The sequence below is a fragment of the Hyperoodon ampullatus genome (assembly GCF_949752795.1).
Source record: "Hyperoodon ampullatus genome assembly, chromosome: 15".
Taxonomy (NCBI): domain Eukaryota; kingdom Metazoa; phylum Chordata; class Mammalia; order Artiodactyla; family Ziphiidae; genus Hyperoodon; species Hyperoodon ampullatus.
The window spans coordinates 69,506,207-69,525,134 of record NC_136928.1 but is presented as its reverse complement, the minus strand read 5'-3'; the positions used below and the strand labels follow the sequence as shown (position 1 = coordinate 69,525,134).

General features: G+C 40.8%; 1 protein-coding gene across 1 annotated transcript in view; it reads right to left on the bottom strand.

Annotated features, from left to right (window-relative positions):
* Positions 1 to 361: 361 nt before the first annotated feature.
* Positions 362 to 18,928, bottom strand: part of DNAJC27 (DnaJ heat shock protein family (Hsp40) member C27) — a gene marked incomplete at both ends in the record, with an annotated part of 36,943 nt that continues 18,376 nt past the window's right edge. Inside the window, 4 exons of the mRNA XM_079721238.1 lie at positions 362 to 494; positions 4,500 to 4,660; positions 10,608 to 10,730; positions 11,367 to 11,531. Of these exons, the coding sequence (XP_079577364.1) occupies positions 362 to 494; positions 4,500 to 4,660; positions 10,608 to 10,730; positions 11,367 to 11,531 (582 nt within the window). The remainder of the gene's footprint in view (positions 495 to 4,499; positions 4,661 to 10,607; positions 10,731 to 11,366; positions 11,532 to 18,928) is intronic.

Genomic DNA, 18,928 nt, shown 5'->3' with positions numbered 1-18,928 from the left:
AAAGAAAAAGTGAAAGGATCCTCCTATCCTCCTTCCAGAAACCTCATGGACTTTCCTGAGCAAAGTACCTAAGGGATGCTACACTGACAGAGCTAACAAACTCATGAGAAAAAAATCTTACATCATTCAGAAGTAGGAAATGAATGGTAGTGTGTAAGTGGCGCTTGGTTCTCTTCACTTCATCTCTCTGCAAAATGTCTATGGCATGGTAACAGGCACCCGAATTACTGATTTACAAATGACAGCACATGAGTGAAAAGAGCTGTAAGATTTTGTGGAGGAAAAACCCATGTTGGCTATTTTACCTCTAGGGAAAGTCCGTTTGGACTTGAGGCCCACACTTGTCTTTTTTTTCTACTTTCTATTTGATGTTTTTCAGTAGGGCTGTTCGGGCATTCACAACGGCTTTGAAGGCATCTTCACTACCAGGTGCTACACACTTGTCAGGGTGAAGCAGCACAGCAAGTTTCCGATATGCTTTATTGACTTCATCTCTACAAGAAAAAGCAAAGCTCTATGTCAGTATCAAGGTCAGCCCCCACCCTCCACCCACTGCATTTTAGCTGTTTGGATATCATAATATCTCTTACAGTAAGCATATCCCAAATAAATGTTACCCTTTCTCAAAGGCGGGACTAAAGGACTAGGAAACAAACAATGCACAAATAATATGTAACATTCAAGTAGAAAAATATAAAATGCAAAGTGAGTATACAAACAAACATGATCAGATGAAAATAGTACTCGGTACTTCACAGGCACTCGGCGTTTGCCGACGGAAGCACTGAGGACAGGGGCCATCGGGGCAGGCCCCCTGGAGGAGGGTTCTGGAAGAAGGTTGGTTCAGGGATTGACACAGTGGTGGCGAATACAGAGCAGCAGGGAGAGAACCGGCAGAGGCCAGGAAGGGAGCCGGAGCCCGCATGCAGTTCCAGGAGGAAACTGCACTGGGAAGTAACAAGAAACAAAGTTGGCCAGGGAGCAGGGGTCAGTAAGTGAAGGGCCTTGAAGGCAAAACAACAAAAAAGTTGGATTTTTAACAGTAGGTGTTTCATGACAAAATGGTGCTGGGAAAGCTGTTTTTGGAAGTTAGGAGACAGGTAGGAGGTTGTTACAATAACCCAAGCATGAATACAAGGGTTTAGATTAAGGTGTTTGTGGAAGCCAACAAGGGAAGGCAAAAGAGATAACAGAAACAAAGTCCTGGCAGAAGCAGATGATGAGCTGGGTATAGGGGTGGAGAAGACATGAGAAAAAGGGCTGAAATGAGGTCCAGGGTCATGGGGAATCTAAGGCCTCGGGGAAGACGGTGGCACCACTGACCAAGAAAGAGCCACTGGAAAGGGGTACCTGAGAGTTACAGTGAGCTCCCTGAGACCAAAGAAGAAACAGGAGAGAGTTTAACGGTATCTAGAGAGGAAAGGAGCAGTATGATCAGTGTTTCACCGAAGACCAGGGAGCCCCAGGAGAGACCTCGAAGGAGCAGGGGCTGCTGGGGTGGGGGCTGGAGACCACTGGGCCCTGCAATTCTCCCCGCTCTTCATATCCTCAGGTGTCAGGCCTCTGAGAGGCTTTCAAGTGCCCAGTCACTCCCCTGGTCAGAGTCTGGCTCTGTCTCTACCAGATGGTTTTATTTCCCACTTCCCTTTTGAATTCCTTTTGTAATTCAAGGTTCTTGTTAACTTATAAGCCTGGATTTGGTGCTTCCTCAAATCTCCTTTATTCTTTATCAGAAGGACTTCTAGTCTGGCTCTCCAAATCAGGGAGATGGTCTTTGATATCTTGGATGTGATATCATGTTTGTTTGTATACTCACTTTGCATTGTATATATTTTTTTTTTTTTTGCGGTATGCGGGCCTCTCACTGTTGTGGCCTCTCCCGTTGCAGAGCACAGGCTCCGGACGCGCAGGCTCAGTGGCCATGGCTCACAGGCCCAGCCACTCCGCGGCATGTGGGATCTTCCCAGACCAGGGCATGAACCCGTTTCCCCTGCATCGGCAGGCGGACTCTCAACCACTGCGCCACCAGGGAAGCCCTGCATTGTATATTTTTCTACTTGAATGTTACATATTATTTGTGCATATGTGATATCTTACGTGTCAGCTTGGGGAGACTGAGGTCATAGGGCTATGTTAACAGCTGTCCATGTCGTAGGCATACGTTCTAAGGCTTTTTCTGCTTTCTGATCTTAGAGGAGTCCTTCTGAATTTTCTTGTTTTACCTTGCATGTAGCTTTTCTACATAGATAATTTCAATATTAGCTAATAAGAATCACATTCTCCCTAAAAGACTCTCTGTCCTTGAGGCAGTAACAGCATCCTCTCTCTTTCCCATGAGTGAGTCTTGGGTTGGGCCCCTCTAGCCACTCTGCTTCCCGAGGAAACATGTCCATATGGGGTTAGTGGTTAGGCCTGGTACCTTTCAAGAATTCTGGATAGCAGGAGAAACTTTCAAGGAAAATTTTAGAGAAATAAGACTGAGTCAGGTGTGTAAAAAATATATTAATTCTACTGAAGAAGATTTTTCTTAAAGTTCAAGAATAGTAAACATAGCACTGAACAAACATTAAAACTCTCTATAACTTAAAAAAAATGTTTTTAGGGAATTCCCTGGCGGTCTAGTGGTTAAGACTCCATGCTTCCATTGCAGGGGGCACGGGTTCGATCCCTGGTCGGGGAACTAAGATCCTGCATGCCGCACGGCACAGCCAAAAAATAAAATAAAGGTCTATTTAAAAGATAAAATAAAATAAATGTTTTTAGGTTTTGCCCAAACGTGCTCATGCCATACAAATTAGTTTGATAGACCCAGAGGAACAAAGGTAAGAAAAGAACATGTTATATTGGTTAAGGATATGGAAATTATGGAGGACCTGTAAATTTTGGGAGATTCCAGTTAACCACAATGAATAAGTAAGAAACCAAAAGTTTCTTTTTCCCTAATGATTATTGTTCTAAGTTAATTAGTAAGTAATAGTTTCTTAGTTATAGAGCCAATATCCCTTGGAGATGAAATGGAAGAATTTAGGATGTGACTATGGAAGTCTAAAAGGACATTTAGGGCTTCCCTGGTGGCACAGTGGTTGAGAGTCCGCCTGCTGATGCAGGGGACGCGGGTTCGTGCCCCGGTCCGGGAGGATCCCACGTGCCGCGGAGCGGATGGACCTGTGAGCCATGGCCTCTGAGCCTGCGTGTACGGAGCCTGTGCTCTGCAATGGGAGAGGCCACAGCAGTGAGAGGCCTGCGTACTGCAAAAAAAATAAAATAAAAATAAAAAATAAAAATAAAAAATAAAAGGACATTTAAAAGCCACCAATTAATTTTGTGCTATGAGGTCATCTGAATTCCTTCAGGTGTTTAACAGCTCTTCAGTAATGCCTGGCAAGTCCAGGGAGACCAATAACTGTCTCCCTTTTCTCCTCCCCTCTTTCCTTCTGGACTCAAAGATATGCTATGAGACCAAAATGGAGGAGATACTTAATGCTGTTGACACTGACAAGGCTATTTCAAGAGCTACTTTGTCTTTTCTGGGAATCAAGGTGAAGAAGTAGAAAGGGGAGGAAAGCTATGGTGCAAAATAAAAAGGTCTGAGAACTCTAATAATATGTATAGTAACAGTATTATTATAGCATTAAAAGTTATATAACAATTGAAAGTTGTTAAGAGAGTAGATTCCAAGAGTTATAATCACAAGGAAAAAACTTTTTTTTTGGTATCTATATGAGATGGCAGGTGTTAATTAAACTTACTGTGGTCACCATTTCACAATATATGTAAGTCAAATCATTATGCTGTACCCCTTAAACTTATACAGTATTGTATATCAATTATATCTCAATAAAACTGGGGGGAAAGTTATATAATCATGCTGGATAAAGATTTATTCTTTCACAAAGAGTAGTGATTATATTTCCTTTTCTCCCAAATAATTATTTTGGATAAAATAAAATAATTTAATATAAACACACACAGATGAGGAACTAGCAGGATTTCTGACAGAGATAGAAAGAGACAGAGACAGGCAGACACACAGTGCTCAGGGTCAAGGACCAATTCTACCACTAACTCCTGAGGTCCTTGACTGTGTTTTTAGTCTCACTGAGTCCCAGTTTTCCCACCTATGAAATGAAATGTTTGGACAGGTTGATTGCTAACACTCTTTCCTTCTCTAAAATTCTATGATTTAAGAATTCTCTTTTTTTTTTTTTTTTGAGGTTACATTAGCTTCAAGGCTCTTAGTCAACAAAAGCAGAGCATATAATTTCAGAAGGTACTTATATAATATACAAACCACATAGTTCCCACATTAAGCAATTGTGCCCTCTGTTTTCTCCCTTTGGTATTCACTTAATTCAGTGAAGGAGCATTATTAAGTAATCTAAGATATTTCCACACGTCTTCATATTTCTAGCCAATTACAAGAAGATATCGCACTATAATTCCGATTGAGTCTTTTTCTGTAACAGAAGGCAGCACTAATATCTGAGAGCACTGCTTACCTTGAGGCCCCAGGTTTGACTCCCAACATGTCCCAACTATCTTTACTATTTCGAATTCTGCGAATGGTGTCTGCTTGTTCTTTGCTGAAACTAGCACTGTTATTTGTGATAGGGCGTTTCCCGCCGTTTTCACATAAATCAACTATGGATACATAAAAGGTCTGCAAAAAGAAAACACATCCCAGAGGAGAACTGATTTTGAGAAAATAGGAATTCCTTCTACATCAACTTAAAGAATTTTAATACATTCAAATAACTTAAAATTCACAATAAAGCAAACGTACTTTGGAAGATTTTTTTCTTTCATACTATACATACATATATGTGTGTGTGTGTGTGTGTGTATATATATATATATATATATATATATATATTTAAGCACACAATAAGGATAAGGAATAAAATTTCAACGGCTTATAATCCTACTCTCAGATAACCACACTTGACATTAAAAACTAGTACATGAATATTGTTAGAAAAATTCAAATAGTAGGAAAAAGTGTAAAATGAAAACTGTCTCCCTACCCCTCAAGTTCCTCTCCTTGAGGTAACCATTGTTAATATATTATTTCAGTATCCTTCCAGAATAATTTTCTATCAGTACCCAGTCCATACACACATCCAAACCCTAAGCATTTACATAAAAGAGAGCAGATTAAACACACTGCTTAGCACCTTGCATTTTTTTTCACATAATAATAAATCTTGGAACCTTTCTCTAGCTGCATATAGACACTTTCTTCCTTCTTTCATTTAGGTTTTTTTTTTACATCTTTATTGGAGTATAATTGCTTTACAATGTTGTGTTAGTCTCTGCTGTATAACAAAGTGAATCAGCTATATGTATACATATATCCCCATATCCCCTCCCTCTTGCGTCTCCCTTCCACTCTCCCTGTCCCACCCCTCTAGGTGGTCACAAAGCACCCAGCTGATCTCCCTGTGCTATGCAGCTGCTTCCCACTAGCTATCTATTTTACATGTGGTAGTGTATATATGTCCATGCCACCCTCTTACCTCGTCCCAGCTTACCCTCCCCTCCCCTCCCCAATTCCTCCTTTTAAATGACTGTTCAGTATTCTACTGTGTGAGTATACCATAATTTATTTCACCAACTCCCTATTCTTGGACAGGTCAATTGTTTCTAGGTTTTTTCACAAACAGTGCTTTAGTGAATATTTTTTTATGTGTATATATCTCTGCACACTTGTGGGAATACTGCTTTTGGATAAATTCCTAAAAGAATAACTACTGAATAAAAGTGTATGTGCATTTTACTTTTCGATTTTGACAACTTTCATACAAAAAGGCTCTACCAGTTTATACTCCCATCACTGTGCATGGGAGTGCCTATTTCACCACACCCTTGTCAACATTGGGCATTATCATACATCTTCACTTTTGCCAAGCTGATGTGTATCTCACAGTTTTTATTTCATTTTTTAATTATAAGTGAAATTGAGTATCTTTTCATTTGCTTATCAGTCTTTTCTTGTTCTGTAAACTGTTCATATTCTTTTCCTATTTTTATAATGTTTTTCAAAGTGAAAACTATTTTTTGACCCTGCTCATATTTCATGCTCTATGCACTATTATTGTTGTTGAATAACTTCACTCAAAAGACTAATTTAATACACTGTGGCTGCTTTTAAATTGACTTATCTCCTCATCCCTCCATTTCTTTTTTAATCTCTTCCTCTTTTTTTTCCAGATATTTCTATAGTGCCTATTATCATCTAAAACTTTTATCCTTCTCTTTGACTCCTCTTATCTCCAGTATTAGCTAATCAATTTGGCAACCTAAACAAGAAGCCTTGACATGTGAAAAGGGGTGTCAAAGGAAAAGCCGTTAGATACCAAGACAAGAGAAGTGTTAGCTTAGTTTTAGTCTGTCTTAATACTGCTCTGTGTTAACAGTGTAAGATAAAACCAAGTTCCTTCCTGACATAAAGTGTCATTAAATATATAGAAAACAAAGAAAGTATTGATTAAATTGAACCAGCAGGAAAGCACTACTTCTAAGTACTTACAGAATAGTTTATTACACTCTGTTACCCTTTTTTTTTTTAAGACTATCCATTAGTTCTACCCAAGATTAATCTAAAAAAATAAAAGCAACCTAAAAGGGATCACAGTTCACAAATGTTTGCTTGTGCTACGTATCAATAAGGTTTTCTTCTAGTCTGTAAGTTAACCTAAAATATAAACACTCACAGATTTCTGAGGGCACACGCATTTACTCCTAACATATAATGTTACAGAAGGTTAGCTGTGGTGATATAGAGAATGCTAGAACTGAAGTCAAAAGTCTGTTCAAATTCCTTGTATGAGTGCCAGCCATGTTGGAGTAATGGGTACTGGACTGAACCTCCTGCCATAAACTACTATAAAAGTGACCAAATATATGAGGTAACTCTTTTCAGGTAGTGGACAACAGCAAGTGCAAGACTGCTCCTTGGTCTTCTACCTGGAGTCCATTTCCTGACCCTGTCACAGAAAGCCAGAGTCTGAGCAGACACAAAGTCCCATTGAGCTAAGGAGGCAGAGGTGAGAGCCTGAGGATGCTGAAGTGGCTAGAATCTGTGGAGCAGGGCCTTGGATAGGAGGGAATTGTGCAGAGTTGGGCCCCAGAAGTCCATGTGAGGGTTCCCTACTAGTTTGTAGCTGAGGGCTAGGCTATAAATACATAGGATGAGATCACCTGAGGCTTATCAGATAATAGCTACTAAGGGGTTGAGAACAGAACTGACTAGTGGTGCGAGGGGAAAAGCCATCCTGGGGACACCAGAATTTGGCCTTGCCAGCGGAGAGAGACTGCCTTAACATCTCATTAATACCCCTAGCATCTAGCTGAGACACCCAGAAAGGCTTTGCCTTAGGAGTTAGATTCATTCTAACAAAACCTAAAACCAAGAACTGACAAGATCTGCGAGGGGAACAGAATTTGCAGGCTGAGTCCTGCCAGATTAGAAGGGCTTGGGGAACACTTTGGGTTTCCTTCAGATCCTTGCTATTAAAGCAAAAAGTCAAGCCTACACAAGTTCAATGTAATCTGCCAATAACTGAACTGCCTGCTGAAACAAGAACCAACATTCTTCTGAGGAAAATAAACAAATCTAGAGTCTCTATAATGTATTGTCTACAATGTCTGGTGTTAAATCAAAAATCACTACTCATACAAAGAAACAAAAATGTGATCCATAGTCAAGAAAAAAGCAGTCCATAGAAACTGAACCCAAGATGGTTCAGATATTGGACAAAGACTATAAAGCTGCTATTACAACTATTTCAAAGAGATAAAGAAAAATATGTTCAAAATGAGTAAACAGAGAATCTCAGCAAAGAACTGGAACTACACAAAAGAACCAAATGCAAATTCTACAACTGAAAAGTAGTGAATTGAAAACTTCACTTGGTAGATTTAACAGCAGATTGAAATCAGATCAATAGAGACTATGCAATCTGAAAAACAGAGGAAAATGGAAGAAAAATAAACAGTCTCAAGGACTATGGGAAAAAATAAAATGGTCTAATATATACGTAATTGGAGTCCCAGAAGGAAAAGAGAGTGAGAATAGGACCAAAAAAAATTGGAAGAAATAATGGTTTAAAAAAAAAAAACTTCCCAAATTTGATGAAAAACACCTGCTTACCAATCCAAGAAAATCAACAAACCCCAAGTAAGATAAATATAAAGAGAACCACACCTAGGCACATAGCACAACTGCTGAAAATCAAAGATAAACTCTTGAAAGTAGCTGAAGGAAAAAAAGGACATATTATATATAAAGGAATAAGAGTAAGAACAGGTGCTAACATCTCATGGGACACAATAGAGGCCAGAAGAGAATGAACCAGTGTCTTCAAAGTGCTGAAAGAAATTTAATCTCTAACAGTTATTTATACCTCTTGGACAAATCACTACTACTCTTAGATGTCCTCATATCTGAAATGAGAATGATACCTGCCACACATTGTTAAGAGTCTCATATGAGTGAAGCATGTAAACTTCTCCAGAAGTTTAATTGGTTAATTTAATTTAAATGGTTAAGTATCATGATTGCATACATATAGGTACAAACTATGTACCTATATAGTCTATGTATTCAAAAGAACAGAAAAGTGGCAAACCAATATCAACCTTATTTGGTCTTGAAATAGATGCTACTGATGCTCAATTCAGCCTGTCAGCCAAGGATAAAACCTGTCTTCTAGTAGGAGGGGTGACATCTTGTTAGAAGGAAATTCAGCACAAAAGATTAAATAAAATCCCACTCGATAATTAAGAACAACTCTTTATAGTATAGCTACATTATTTGAAATGCTAAAAATTCCCAAAATATCAGATATATTCATAAGAAAAAATGCATTATTCATGCCACCACTTAGTTTCAAATGTGTCTATAATTAAGAGTTGACTGGACTTCCCTGGTGGCATAGTGGTTAAGAATCTGCCTGCCAGCCTTTCTCACCTTCTGAGATGGCCCACACTCTGTCTGTGAAGTGTGTTTCTCCCAAGGCCGCTCTCACCTTCTGAGATGGCCCACACTCTGTCTGTGGAGAGTGCTTCTCTCTAAATAAATCTACTTTAGGACTTACCTGGAGGCGCAGTGGTTAAGAATATGCCTGCCAATGCAGGGGACATGGGTTCGATCCCTAGTCCGGGAATATCCCACATGCTGTGGAGCAACTAAACCTGTGAGCCACAACTACCGAGCCTGCACTCTAGAACCTGTGAGCCACAACTACTGAAGCCCGCATGCCCTAGAGCCCACGAGCCGCAACCACTGAGCCCACGTGCAGCAACTACTGAAGCCCGTGTGCTCTAGGGCCCGCGTGCCACAACTACTGAACCCGCGTGCTGCAACTACTGAAGCCTGCACACCTAGAGCCCATGCTCTGCAACAAGAGAAGCCACCACAATGAGAAGTCCGCACACCACAACGAAGAGTAGCCCCCACTTGCCACAACTAGAGAAAGCCTGCGCACAGCAATGAAGACCCAACACAGCCCCAAAACAAACAAACAAACAAACAAATAAATAAGTAAGTAAATAAAATCCACTTCTTACCTAAAAAAAAAAAAGAATCTGCCTGCCAATGCAGGGGACATGGGTTCGAGCCCTGGTCCGGAAGATCCCACATGCCACAGAGCAACTAAGCCCCTGCGCCACTACTGAGCCTGCACTCTAGAGCGCACAAGCCACAAGTACTGAAGCCCGCATGCCTACAGCCCGTGCTCCACAACAAGAGAAGCTACCGCAATAAGAAGCCCAAGCACCTCAAAGAGCAGTCCCCGCTCACCACAACTAGAGAAAGCCCGCACATAGCAACGAAGACCCAAAGCAGCCAAAAATTAATTAATTATTTATTTTTAAGAAAAAAAAATTAAAAAAAAAAAGAGTTGACTATAATTTGTTGTTTAGGTAGTCTCCCCCCTTAAAATTATTCTGGATTAGTAAATTCTAAAAAATGACCATCTACTCAGGTTGCCATGTTAGTCCATCCTTCTATTGCCTACGTGATTGGTGAGACCGAACTTTTACATATGACTGGCTGGATTCTGCAATGATAGTCTCCTGGTCTCTAACTGTACCCCCATGGGCTATGATATAGGATTATATTAGCTATGGCAAGGCAATTTTGCCAAAGTAATGCCTTCATTTGATTATGCATACAAACGTAACCAAAGGTGGTTTTAAAGAAAATCTTTGTCCCATTTAAGTAAGTATATAATAAGTGTTGTTAAACTTGATGATCATCAGGATCACCTAGAGAGATTTTTCAAAATACAGGTTCCTCGGCTCCATCAAAACATTAAGCTTCCGGTAGGTCTGGAGCCCAGCAATATGTATTTTGAAGAATTTCCCCAGGTAATTCTGATGAGCAGCCAGATCTGGTCTAAAACAGACAGCAGACAAATATCACACATACACACACACTCATTCTCTCCCTCTCTCTCCCATTCTTTCTTTCTTACTAGCTTCGGAAAAGAAAGAGCTTATTCTAATGAGAAATTCCTATTACTATTTTGCTTCTCATAATTTACACTAACATTTGGTATGGTCAGCCTTGACACAAACTCTAAAACAATAAAATGCTAGGTTACCTGGAACATCTCACTGATTCCTTCTCCAGTTTGAGCTGAAGTTTCGAAGTACAGGAACCCTTTGCTTTCAGCCCAAAGACGTCCTTCACTTTCATCAACACAGCGGTGCTTAGCACAGTCGATCTGAAATTAAAAGTTGGGGGCAGGGGGAGAGAAGAATCCAACCTTGTCCCACTAGAATAGGCCCAGTAGGTCTCTGTCAATCCTTTGCTGAGGCAAAAACTCTTCTTAGGTGAACCCCAGCACTAGCATATAAAATTATCAGGAACAAAAAAGATGAAAAAATTACTTATATTGAATGTGGACCGATTTTCTGTGGCGAAACCACAAGTGCCTGATACCAGAATTCTCCCTTGAGAACACTGCTGCTGCTCACCTCTGTGAAAGCTGGCTTCATCACATCTGCCACACCTGAGGGCCATGGTCTGCCCATCACACCTTTCCACAGTCCACATTTCACCTAATTGCTTCCCCTCCTCCAATCAGGTCGGAGTGTTATTATTAGGGTCCACCTCTCCTGCTCAGTCACCAATATCCTCCCCAAGTATGGCACCCGTGACAAAAAATGGATAAAAATCCTGATATGCCAGGTTTTATTTTTTAATTGTTTTTGTTTTAGGGACCTTTGTTTTGAAAAGCTGTTGATTCCTATATTACAGATTGCAGAATTTTTTTCTTTTTATTTATTCCCCAAAACTCAGCCACACTCTTCCCATAATGAACCTAGAAAGTTAAGCATACCATTTCCAAAGCAGTTACCTTGTTGGCACACACTGCAAATACAATATTTTCCATGTTTCCATGAGGTCCAAGATCTTGCTTCATTTCTGCCAGCCACGCATCAAGGGCATCAAAGGAATCTTTCTGCCCAACATCATAGACCAGTATCACACCCTGTGTGTCCTTGTAAAACTCATTACGAACCTTTACATAAAAGAACAGGTGCACAAAATGTAGGTATTATGATTTTATAAAAGTATATCTCACAGTCACTGACTTAGCAATGTGTATTCACATGTGTATTCTTTTGTGTATTCATAGTGTTTTCTAATTGTACTACTGGCCTTTGGAGGGCTTTTTATAAAATCAAAGTAACATAATAATAATAAAAAAAGTCTCTTAGTATAGAAGGACTTGTGATAGAACTAACGGCCTCCAGCCCCACCCTTCCTCACCTCCAGTTCCACTCCCCAGAGGCGATCAATCTTTAATTGTTGTTAGTAGGCCTTTAAAAGAACACAAATTATATAGCATTCTTCTTAAGGAGAACTAGGAAGGTGAATGAATAATTAAAAAGAACTTAAGGCAAAAAATGACACAAGTATCAGCAGTAGGTACAGCCATTTATATATCACATCCCAAAGCTGGCTTCCCCCAGGATGCTAGGCAGAACCTCCCTATGACTCTTGGGTCTCTACAGCAACTCTAGAACTCCAAACTCTGAGTGTCTGTGTGATGCAGTGGAAAAGAGCATGGGCTCTGGAGTCAGATCTGGGTTCACACTTACTTACTAGTTGTGTGATCTTGGGCAAGTCACATAACCTCTGCATCTCAGTTTCCTCATCTGTAAAATGGGGATAACACTACTTACTTCACAGGGTTATTATGAGGATTAAATGAGGTAATGAAGGCAGAGCACCTAAACAGTGCCTGGAAAACAATGTGTATCAGCACCTTCTCCCTTCCTTCCTTGCATCCATTCTGACTGTCCTCCTTTGATGTTCTTATTAAAAATGGCAACTGAGGACTTCCCTGGTGGCGCAGTGGTTGAGAGTCCGCCTGCCAACACAGGGGACATGGGTTCAAGCCCTGGTCCGGGAAGATCCCACATGATGTGGAGCAACTAAGCCCGTGTGCCACAACTACTGAGCCTGTGTTTCTAGAGCCTGCATGCCACAACTGAAGCGCACGTGCCTAGAGCCTGTACTCCGCAACAAGAGAAGCCACTGCAATGAGAAGCCCGTGCACCGCAACGAAGAGTAGCCCCTGCTCACCACAACTAGAGAAAGCCCGCGCACAGCAACGAAGACCCAACGCAGGCAAAAATAAATAAATAAATAAACAAACAAACAAATACATAAATAAATGTTCCTTAAAAAAAAAAATGGCAACTGACCTCTGGGGCATATCTTCAATTCTGGGAAGAGGCAGCATGAAGTACAGGGCGCAATAAAGTGGTAGAGGCGCTAATGTGACAGGTTAGGTGGATAAGGAACAACACTGACAGACTGGGGTTTTCAGGCCAAAATTCCAGTAAGAATCCTGACAGAGGCCATGTATTATACGTTCTTTTCAGAAAATTCCAGTAAGTACTCAGACATACGCTGGATACGTAGTAAGAATGAAGACATCTCTCACACGTCTGACATGAAGTGTCTATAGGTTTCTGAGCATAGAGAGACACCTGGACCAAGAATGTAAGTGCCTCTTAATTTATATAAACATAGAAAGCTATCCCCTAAAATCAAAACCAACAAAATTGGAACGAATTTAATGTGATGAAGACCAGGAAGGTGTCTTCTACCCTCAGTACTCATGGCCCTTAGCCCTCCTGCAGGAGTTACAATAGAGTTTTCCCTTCTGTCTAGAAACTCCTGCTGCCTGGGCTCCCACACACCACATTCTCCAGGTTCTTAACTGAGCTGTCTTCCACTGACTCCTCTTCTCTCCAGTGCTCCCACTCCAGTCTCTGCCGCCACAATCCCAAACCCTGTCCTGGGCCCTCATCCTCTCTTTGTTATCCTTCCTCCCAACTCAGCAAAATCAACCACTTGCACGGTTTCAACTGTGAGAACCTCCAAGCTGAGTCCTTTCATCAGCACTTCTAGACCCACATTTCCAATGAGCTCTAGACTTCCAGCTGAATGTCCTGTTGGAAACTCAGATTCCATCTGCACAACAGGAAACCCTCCAATTCATTCCTTCCTAAACTTTTCCTTCTCTTGAACTTCTAGTGATGAAAGCAGCACACCCCTCGCTGAGCCCCTCAGGTTGAAAGCCTGGTGTTAGCCTCTGCTGCTCTTCTGTTCCTTTGCCCAGCAGATTCAAACGGTCCTGTAGAAGCCGCCTCTGCCATGTTTCTTGCCCTGTCACTTCCTTTCCATTTTCATTGCCAACATTATCTCTTTTTTTTTTTTTTTTTTTTTTTTTTTGCGGTACGCGGGCCTCTCACTGTTGTGGCCTCTCCCGTTGCGGAGCACAGGCTCTGGATGCGCAGGCTCAGCGGCCATGGCTCACGGGCCCAGCCGCTCCGCGGCATATGGGATCCTCCCAGACCGGGGCACGAACCCGTATCCCCTGCATCAGCAGGCGGACTCTCAACCACTGCGCCACCAGGGAGGCCCCAACATTATCTCTTGACTGCACAACTGCAAGAGTCTTCTAAGCAATCTCCCTAGCAACGTTATATATTGTGCATATGTATCTTTTTAAAGCCCCGGCTCAAAAATTCTTTATTGTTTCCCTACTGCCCACCCTCCAAAGTTGACACTCTTTTAATTGATATTAACAGTGTCTGATCAGTCCTCCACCAACTCCCCAGCTTTATCCCCCTCCTGTTCCCTGTACTTCACACTGGATAATCTCTCATTCCCCAAACCTGTCCTATACCTTCCTAACCCCACCTGGAAATGGATACCTCTTCATCTTTCATTTTCTAAGATCTAGCTATAATGCTGTATCCTTCATGTAGCTTCTTCTTCCCCCTTTCTCACCATCTAATCCCCTCCACCTGCAAAACAGAATGCAATCTCTATGTCCCCTGGAATACCACAGCATTCTGTACTTCTAATAGCACTCATGTCACTTCCTGTCTAGTTTCATAGTTTGTAGCATATCCAGCGGTCTTCCCCACTAGACTGTAAGCGACATGAAGGAACATATCTTTGTGTCACCCCCTGGGCCTAGCAGGTATAAGTATTTGTATAATCAAATGGCTGAATGTGCTATAGTAGAGAACAAAAGTAGAGGCCAAAGGGGAAAAGAATTCCAAAATCAGATCATGCTGTTCAGAGGGAGATTTGTGTGTAAAAAGAGAACTAAATGAGCTCAATGGATTTCTCTTTCAAGGGATTCAAGTTCAAGTCTGGGTTCAGCAACTAGCTGTCATCTTGAGTAAGTGACTTTATTACCTCAAGCCTTAGTTTCTGTAAAATGGGAAGGTCAAAGTTGATGCCTCAGTGGTCCCTAGAGTTCCATTATTATTACCTCCCCAAACAGCTTTCTACTGTAGTCCTGGCAGACTTGCCACATCCAAAGTTTAATTAAATAGGATCCTAAGGGAACTGGAATTATTTAATTTTAAAGCAGAGATGGCAAACTTTCTAGCTTGTAGGTTAGAGAAAGCTGTTAGTTTAATATCACTCAGGCCTCAGAAAGTTTTAATAGGCCCACTAACTCATCCCAATAAACCCCAGAATTCAGCTGTGTGCACCAGTGGAAGCAAGACTCATGGTAAAATACAGGCCATCATTCTCTTGGGAGTCCCCTCTCTGACACTTTCCTCCGAGATTGCTATCTGACACACTAAGCAGACTGTCTTTTCTCAGCAGGCCCTTTGGGTAAAACTGTCAAATGGACTGGTGACAATGGAAGCTTCAGTGGAGGACAGACGCTAAGGATCTGAGGAAGCCAGGGACCTTGAGAATGACTGTGGATGCTTCACTAGGTGTACTTTGGTCAGTTTAGGGCTTAGAAAGAAGATGATGGCTTTGGTCTCGTCAAATAGGAGGGTTTGAGCTACAGACAGCAAATACTTGACCAAAAAGGAGAGATCAAGGCTATTTTGGAGAAAAGGTACTTCAGAAGTGGTGATTTCAAGGTGCTTCTATTAATTATACTTCTATTTTTGTGAGCTGCTAAAAAATAGCTATTGCAATTTTGGGTTGCATTAATAAGAGTCTAGTGTCTAATGACAGAAGTAACAGAACACTCAGTCTTTTTCACTAGTTAGACAATATCTGGAATGTTGTGTTCAGTTCTCAGCTCCCCAGCAGCTACCTAGAGGTTATCCACACAGGATGCTGATTGGTCTAGCTGTGGCAGGAATAAAAAATGTTTTACCTGGAAAGGTGCAGATTAACAAATATTAGGAAGGTTCTCTTGTAGAAGCACAGACTCAGGCTATGTTGCTTCAAAAACAAGGCCAGAATCAGTGGCAAATTCAAAGGAAGGCAGCCTTCATAACAGAGAAGTTGTTAAGGTAGAGTTTTTAACTCTGTAAAGGATTAACTCATGAAGTAGTGAGGCCCTATCATTAGAGACACTCATTCTCCAAACTCTAACAGTCTGCACCACTCAAAACTGTCCCGTGTATTATACTGTCCCTGGATTCCCACCAACCTACATAACTCTTACTTCTCCATCAAGACTCAGTTTAAATGTTGCTTCCTTCAACAGGATTTCCTGACCTTCCAGATAAGCTAGGTGTGGGTATTAAATGCTCCCACGCATTCTGTCCTTTGTTTACCATGTGTCTTCTTGGACATAATTATGTGTCATGAAAACTGGGGCTGTGTATTTTCAGTGTGCAGCATAGAAACTGGCATACTGTTATCTGGTGAATGCATGATGGCCATCCATCAGGAATGCTATAGAAAGAAATCCTACAATGACAGAAGTCTGGACCACATAATTCTCAGGCATCTTCTAACTTTCCACTTACATGACTTTGGTGTAATCTAAGATTTATGTTAGCATTTCTGGTAGTTAGAATCTACATCAAACTTTGATCACCTAGAGCCTCCATTGCTTTTTCACTGACAATATTCTACACTTGTAAAATTGATTCAATCCACTGTAAGGCTTCACATTTGAAAGGAATTCATTTAACCTAAATATTTGGGTATATTTGCAAGATGGAAGATTATATAGCCATTAAAAGTTACGTTTCCTGTGGGAAGACGGAGTATATGTGCTTTTCCCTATGCTTTCCACTAAGTACAAGTAAAAATCCTGGACGCTACATATAAAACATACAGAGACTTCCCTGGCGGTCCAGTGGTTAAGACTCCATGCTTCCACTGCAGGGAGCATGGGTTCAATCCCTGGTCGGGGATCTAAGATCCCACATGCCACATGGCACGGCCAAAAGAAACCAAAGAAAAAAACCAAAGAAAACAAAACAAACAAACAAAAAGAAGATTTTGGAAGGTGGGAAGAAGAAGGCAGACAAGCTGGGTACCTCAGGACCTGAGGAATGACACAGCAGTGAGTTCCCTGGGTTTTCTTTTGCCTCATGTATCCAAAACTTAGAGCTGTAGAAGTACAACCTGGAAATGCCAATGGGTACAGACCAATAAAAGCCTAACAAAAGCCTGCTCTCTTTAGTGAAGGATCAGGAAAGATGACAACCACTCTACTTCAGCCTGACACCTCAGAAAAACCCTGTCTCACCACTCCCACCCACTCAGCAAAGGATGAGTGGAAATTTTAGAAAAATAAATTACTGAAAAATAGAATGAATGAAAATAAAAAGCCTAGTATTATAGTCGGGCTCAAGAGAAGAAGGGAGGAGACAGTGGAAAGAATCAGTGAAATGGAAGGCAAAACAATAATGACCTAATGTCAACAATAGAGAGAAAATAAACTAAAATAAGGAAAGAAAAGAAAAGGAAAAAAGAAAGAAAGAAAAAAGAAAAAAAAACAGAGCCTCAGGGACCTGTGAGACTATAATAAGATCAGAGTCCTGGAAGGAGAGGAGAAATGTGGTGGAGCTGAAACGTACTTAAAGAAATAATGGATGAAAACTTCCCAAATTTGGCAGGAGACATAAACCTACAGATTCAAGAAGCTGAGAAAACCCCAAACAAGAAAAAGTCAAAGAAATCCATGCCAAAAGACATAATTAAACCTGTAAAAATTAAAGACAAAGGAAAAATATCATGAAAGCGGTCAGAGAAAAAATGACACCTCTCCAAACCTAAATAAGTTAACCTTCCCAATAAATATACCATTCCTCAGAAACCCCACTTCTTCCCTGAGAGCAGTGAAATTATAGGGGATTAAGAGGCTCAGTGAGTACAAGAGGTGGCCTCAAAACTGCAAATGATAAGGAAATCTAAGTAGAGAAGAGGAATATTATCATAAGAGGAGAAATGATTCTCATATAACATGAAATAACTGCACGGTGCTCAAGAGAAATTAGAGAAAATAGCAAAGTAGGAAGTTTTCTGTGATATGTACTATTTTCCCATGAAATACAATGTTTAAAAAACTGCTCTTTCTTAAATGCAGAGTTGAAACAATTTTATAGCAGAAATTTCTAAGCTTAAGATGAAATGGACCTGATCTCATACAAAAAAGAATTGACGATGTTAAAAAAAAAATGGGGGAAAAAACCATTTCAAATGACAGCAGATTTTTCATCAGAAACCATGAGGCCAGAGGAAAGAAGCACAATATTTTTCAAGTGTTGAAAAAAAAGAAAAATTGTAACCGAGCAGGACACTATGGGGACTTTTCAGGACAGACCCCTCCCCCATATCCTCTGCTGTACCTCCTCTCTGAAGTACCTAGATAATAGTATCTAATGCACACTTCCTGAGTTGTTTTACAGATGCTAAAACCACCAATGGAAGAAATCAATTACTTGATGATCATGAGCACAAAGCCCCTCAGACCTACTGGCACCTAAGGATTGATAATGTTAATTCCTATTATTCAGCCTGCCCTGTTAACTCACCATCAACCAATCAGAGAATTGTGCACAAGCTGATCACATACCCTGTGCGGGGCGTTGGAGGGGGGCGCCCTTGCTTTTAAAAATGCTTTGCTGAAACCCTTTGGGGAGTTAGGGGTTTTTTTTTTCCAGCATTAGCTGTCCGGGGCTACCTGCTTGGCACCCTGCAATAACTGCTGCACTTTCCTTCACCACAACCTATTGTCAGTAGAATTGGATTTACTGCACACAGGTGAGTGGACCCAAGTTTGGTTTGGTAACAATATCAAACCAGAATCCCATAACCTGCAAAAAAAAATTCTCCAGGACCAAAGGAGAAACCAAAACATTCTTAATCAAGGAAAACTAAGAGAATCTGTTGCCAGCAGACCTACACTAAAAGAATGGCTAAAGGAGTCTTCCACACAGAAAGGAAATGATAAAAGAAGGAACCCTGGAACATAACAAAGGATGAAAGAACAGAGTAAGTAAAAATACAGGTGAATATAATATGCTTTCCTTCTCTCTTAAGTTTTCTAAATTATGTTTGACAGTTAAGGAAGAATTAAACACTGTTGTGCTTCTAATATACTTAGAGAAAATATTTAAGACAATTATATTATAAATGGGAGAGGATAAAGGGGCATAAAAGAAGGAAAAGTTT